The 6,346-nt window shown below is 37.9% G+C and overlaps 1 protein-coding gene across 1 annotated transcript in view; it reads right to left on the bottom strand.

Moving 5' to 3' along the window:
• Positions 1-574: 574 nt before the first annotated feature.
• The window catches only part of SENP8 (SUMO/sentrin peptidase family member, NEDD8 specific), a 34,544-nt gene continuing 28,772 nt past the window's right edge, over positions 575-6,346 (bottom strand). The window contains exon 2 of the mRNA XM_006757779.2: positions 575-2,247. Coding sequence (XP_006757842.1) covers positions 1,573-2,211 — 639 coding nt within the window. The 5' untranslated portion in view covers positions 2,212-2,247 and the 3' untranslated portion in view covers positions 575-1,572. The remainder of the gene's footprint in view (positions 2,248-6,346) is intronic.

The following is a 6,346-nucleotide window of genomic DNA, read 5'->3' as shown; positions in this document are numbered from 1 at the left end:
AGGGGAAGGGAGGAAGGGGGTGGGAGAGGGAAGAGAGAGAAGCATCGATGTGGGAGAGACACATCGATTGGCATCCTGTGTTTTAATTTGCTACATCTGACAGCCCTCTCTAGGCTGAGCTGATGGGGACATAAGTGGTTTGCCTTCAACTGCTCACCATCCTTCCTGATATGAGCGTGGGGACCAGACCACAGACCCAACCCTGCTCATCAAGGTCTTGTTATTTTCTTTTTAAAAAATATATTTTTTATTGATTTCAGAGAGGAAGGGAGCAGAGGAGAGGGATAGAAACATCAATGGTGAGAAAATCATTGATTGGCTGCCTCCTGCACGCCCCCTACTGGGGATGGAGCCCACAACCCAGGCATGTGCCCTTGACCAGAATTGAACCTGGGACCCTTCAGTCCACAGGCCGATGCTCTATCCACGGAGCCAAACAAGCTAGGGCTAATTTTGGTTTTTAAGTGTCATATGCATTGCAATCTAATTCTCATTAAGAATAGAATTAATGGGTGTACCCAACATATCATCTAGTTGTTAATTAGAAACAACTCTGAAAAAACACATCACTGGCTTAGGAGGGACAGCATTTCTTTTTACTCTTCATTCCACATTTTAAAAATGACATTGTCTGCATTTTGAATTAAGGTCACCCTTTCTCCTTTGTAGCTCAAAAACAAACTAATTTTTAGCTTGTAAATTTCAGGTACAATTGTAGTTCTGAAATCACCATGATATAAATCAAACAATTCTGCCAGATTAAGGGTAAAGAGGAGAGAAAAACTATCAGAAAGAAGAAATACTTATTTGAAATAACAGATAACCGTGAGAAGTTATCAGCTGAGTTTTAAAACCACAGAACTTTGGATATAAGAAAGGAGTGTGCACATGGCTAATAGACAAGGTTAATGAAAGCTATTATCAATTCAGAGTAGCAAATTGACCACTCACTGAGCAAACTAAGTAGTCTGTCAGAGCCATTTAATTTAATAAAGTTACTTGATTCCCCCTTTCATAAAGCATCCAGGAATCAGATGGGGAAAGATGGGCTAACAAAATCTTTGCAAAGGGTATGCTGATAGCCAGGAAAGCTTTGCATGGTGAATGGAAGAGATAGCACAGAAGTGAGTAATTGATTCTCATAATATTTAGATCTTGATCTGCTTCCAGCCAGTGGACTATGCAATAAGTTTTTGATTCTTTTATTGTTTTCTTCTTGCATTCCTCTAGATTTCACATATCCTTAATTTGTTTTACAGATCACTGCTTTTCCTTTGGAATAAGCCAATGTGGCTAATGGAGACCAAAAGGTAATTAATAAATGTTACAATAGCTTGGTTTTAAGGTTTTGGTGCATAACTTCAAGACATTTTCATAAAACATTGTCTTTTCAAGGTACGATTAAAATGAAACTTTCCATTAGGATAATGTAGAGGATGACATTTTTTCAGGAAAAAGTAAAAATCCTAAGCTTGCCTCTATCCGGCATCTTCCCTCAGGCACTGAAACTGCAGCCATCCAACAAATGGGGACAGGCAGAACGAGACTTCAAAAGTCACAAATATACAATATCTAATTTTTAGCAAGTCTGGCAATGAGATCTTTCCATTCTCCCCTCTTCTTTGTGATGTATATAGGAGTGAGTAGCTGCAATAGTGATTCTGGCTGTTGTCTAAAAAAGTTCTGACACAAGGCCTCAGTGTTACATATCACGTACATCCCACAGTCATAGCTGTTTTGTTGAGCAGGGGCTATCTCTTCCACAAACACTAGTTTGTCTCCTTTTCTGCCTAAAAAAGCCTCCAATTTTTCTGCTACCTGCTTTGCATGAACTGAGTTGCTTCTGCTATGGGAGTCATAATGAAAAAAGCTATTTTTATCTTGGAGATAAACGAGCAAACTCCAATGGGTTCCCCCAGCTGCCTGGTTGGAATTATCATTGATGGCTAAAAATACAACTCTCTTGTTGGGGATGTCCAGGGGTTCAAGGAACATGGCAATCTCTGCTGGGTTGCTAGTGCACTTGATGAACTGGGTGACTTCAGGACTGATGAAGCAGACTTGGTCAGAGCAGTCATGAAACTGACTATTGGCAAAGTACTCAAAGGCAAACCCAATAATACGGTCATTGAGCCAGCTTGGAGGATCCAATAGTGAGACATCTGATTGCCGCAGTAGACTGTCCATGTAACTCAAGACTACAGGGTCCATCTTGTACTGACCAGGATTGCTCAGAAATTCTGGAAGCTGAAGGAGAGGCAGAAGACAATATTTAATGTTGAATATGACACCTGGCTGTCAAATGGGGATGATAAATCATAGCTACTCTCACAGAGTTTTGGGAAAAATTAAATACAATTGTAAATTAACAATGCCTACCTAAAAGTAAACATTCAGGAAACTGCAGGATAAATGCTTTATGTTTATAATTAGGTGGAATGAAAACTTGGGAAATTTTCTATGCTGAAACAGTAAGCATGGATTTTTAATTTCCTTTATAAATATAGGGATTGGTTAAAGTTATAACTAGTGTTTTTCTAAACTCCATGGCATTAACCATATATTTGGCCCATTAATGAAATTGCATGATTACAATGGCAAATTATTTTTAAATTAAAGATGAATTTTCAAAGAATCTAAAAAATGTTACTAATTACCAAGGGAAATAATTTCTATTTCCACTTTAATTTTCAAGAGATAAAACATTGCTTCCTCATTCCATAATGGCAAGTGACAGTGATTAGAGCTGTAGATAATGATGATTTTTATTTTTTAAAATATATTTTATTGATTTTTTTTATAGGGAGGAAGGGAGAGGGATAGAGAGTTAGAAACATCGATGAGAGAGAAACATCGATCAGCTGCCTCCTGCACACACCCTACTGGGGATGTGCCCACAACCAAGGTACATGCCTTTGACCGGAATCGAACCTGGGACCCATGAGTCCGCAGGCTGATGCTCTATCCACTAAGCCAAACCAGTTAGGGCTAGAGTTGTAGTTAAAAGTTGTAGTTAACACTTTCAGTAATGCGAAGAACAGAAAATCATAAGCATAATAGAAATGAAATTCATTGCTGACTCTGCCCAGCCAAGGGACAGAGAGGGAGAGAGGGAGAGAGAGAAGACATCAATTGGTTGTTTTCCGTATGTGCCCCACCTGGGGAATGAACCCGCAACCTAGGCACATGCCCTGAACCAGGAATGAAACCTGCAAACTTTTTATTTATTTGTAATTTTGGTGCACAGAACAACACTCCAACTGAGGCACTCAGCCCAGGCCATTGGTTGATTTCTGTATGAGCCCTGACCGGGTATCGAACCGGCATCCTTGGTGTGTGGACAACGCTCTAACCCTACCCTGCCAGGACTGGTTACACTATTAAAACAATAAAATTTTGTGGCACAATTATTTTCGTGTAATCAAAATCCTGCAAAAACCTATATAAAAATAAACATACAGTAAATAAAGTAAATGAGGTAACTAAGAAAGACCAAAGAGGCTTTTATGTGCATGAGGTATGTCATAATATGAACTACTTCGGAAACAATACAGGGCTGTTTAAGTATGTGTCTGTCTGTCTATCTATCAAATGAGATGGCATGAACTAAGATTTTCTTAAGAAGAAAGAATAATTTGAGCAGAGACATAAATTGGAACTAGGAACAAAGTTAATGAGGCACAGAGCCCATTTATTATGAGTGAGCCACAAATTTGGCTCTAATTATTTGGCAGCTAACCAAGAGCATTAAGTTAAATATTCACAATCTCCGTAAGGTAAAAACAAAGCATTTGCTCAGGAGAGGTAAGAGTTTTCTTTGCATTAAGGTCAGTTTTCTCTCAAGAAATTTTAATGCCCCTCAATATCTTTATAATAGATGAAATTGTTTCAAAGGATTGTTTCTTCTAATGATCTGTAATATTCAGCCTGATGGCAAAATGAGCTAACAACAATTTACATGGACACTTGGTGCTCAGCTTGCTGCTGATCTGACTTAAGAGTATATGAATATGAAGAGGGAATGACGCATGTGTACCATGCAAGGCTCCCTTAATCACTCCCCTATACTGTCAATGAACCCTACATAGTGGTGAATGCCAGATTGTACTGCCTAGCAAAGACCTGGAGACCTGCTCTCTACGCTGCCAGCTGAAATCAGACTCATATTTTAACAGCCAACCCCTACTAGGTATAGAAGTCTGCAAGGAGTAGAGTGCCTGGATATATAGGCATCTCACTTAGAAGGGAATATCACAGGCAGAGCCAAGATTTTCTTCAGAAAATAGTTTTTGATTTGTCTGTTTGATTTTGAAAACATCCAACACACAATGTATCAATCAAGGACTTAATTCTATTCCATACTGTATGACTGCAATAGCTTAACATCAACAATTGTAAAGCAAATGGGCTTAGCCGGTATGGCTTGGTAGTTGAGCTTTGACTTATGAATCAGGAGGTTGGGGTTTGATTCCCTGTCAAGGCACATGCCTGGGTTGCAGGCTTGATCCCCAGTAGGGGCCGTGCAAGAGGCCGCCGATTTATTTCTTCTCTGAAATAAATAAAAACATATTTTAAAAAATAAAGCAAATGGAACCAAACTAACCTTTGGAAAATCACCTTTGGTCAAGAAAAGGAACTCTAAACTTCACATGTGAAGACTTGAATTTTAGACTCAGTTCAGTTACTCCTACAGTTCTGTGTGATCATAAACTACTTAATTTCTTGAAACCTGTTTCCTCTTCTGAAAAGTGAGAATATTAATACAAATATATAGATTATTTGTCAATGTAAAATGAAGAAACAGAGGTAACTAAAATTATATATATATATATATTCATATAGTATTTCCAGATACCTATTGTGTCATCAGGAAATTTATGTCTTATACTCAATAAGAGAAGAAACCCATTAAGGCACCAAAAAAAAATGTATAGGAATTCAGTACAATCATTCCTGGCAAAGAGGGTGAAAGGGAAGGAGAGCTTAGATCAGGAAAGACTTCAAGGAGAAAGCGGCATAATAGTGGGCTCTTGCAAGACTGGTAGAGTTAGATTCAAGGAGAAGGGCATTAAGAAGGCAGAGAGGCAAGGAAAGTGCCTTTAATTGTGTAGTCTAGTCTGGCTGGAATGAAGTGAGAGTAGGTATGAAGGAAGTAGGGTTAAAGGAAGATTACTAGAAGTTACTAGTGTACTGGTTAATAATGCAAATTTTTTTCAATAGATGGAGTTACACATATGTTGATATATATGCGATTTGATATATATGCTATTTTGTTGTGTTGACAGCAAGCTTCAAAACTTTGTCAAATTTTCTGAAGGTGTTAACATCATAAATATTTTTATGCTTAAAAATGTGGAATTTTGTGCCCAAAAAAGAGCATTTGTGGGAAGTTTTAATTCATTACTTTATTTTGAAGAAAACGTTATTGTATACTTCGGGAAGCTTATGGTGAACATGCTCCATCTCAAGATACTTGTGAACGCTGGTTTAAACACTTTAAAAATGATGATTTCGATGTGAAAGACAAAGAATGTCCATGTCAACCGAAAAAGTTTGGAGACCAACAATTAACAAGCATTTTTGGATGAAGATGCGTGTTAAACTAAAAAACAACTTGCAGAAAGATTAAACGTTGCTCAGCAAACAATTTCCGATCGTTTACAAGCAATGGGAAAGATTTTAAAGGAAGGAAAATGGGTATTAACCCCCCCACCGTATTTACCAGACCTTGCTCCTTCAGATTACCTCTTGTTCCGATCAATGGCACATGCACTTTCTGAGCAGCACTTTAAAACATATGAAGAAGTGGAAAATTGGGTCTCTGAATGGTTTGCCTCAAAACAAGGAAAGTTCTATTGGGATGGTATCTACAAATTACCTGAAAGATGGGGGAAATGTGTAGCTAGCGATAGACATTACTTTGAACAAAGCACTTTTGATGTTTCTCTTGAAATTGTCGTGTTTTCTTTGATTACAAAATCCGCATTAATAACCGGTATACCTGGTAAGTGGTGACAGGCTGAATTCCAGGTGAAAGAGTTTGGAATTTATACTGGAGGAAAAGGTGAGCCATTAATGACTAGCTAAGCCAATGCTTTAGGAAGATTAACAATTCAGCATAGCATATAGAATTAATTTTTGGAAGAGAAATTGAAGGTAGAGATCAATTAGACTTTTATTAAAAGTAAAGGTAGGAGGACATGACTTAAATCAGGGGAAATGGTAGTTGGAATGGAGAAGCAAAGAAGAAAATATATTGTAGACAGAGCCTCAATAAGTGATCAAAAGAAGGTGGATTGCATAGGAAAGAATTAGGAAATGACCTGAGAATTTTAGTTGAGGTGCC

This window comes from Myotis davidii, unplaced genomic scaffold (assembly GCF_000327345.1).
Source record: "Myotis davidii unplaced genomic scaffold, ASM32734v1 scaffold734, whole genome shotgun sequence".
Lineage (NCBI taxonomy): Eukaryota > Metazoa > Chordata > Mammalia > Chiroptera > Vespertilionidae > Myotis > Myotis davidii.
Note: the sequence above shows the minus strand (reverse complement) of the source record. Positions and strands in the feature narration are given on the sequence as shown.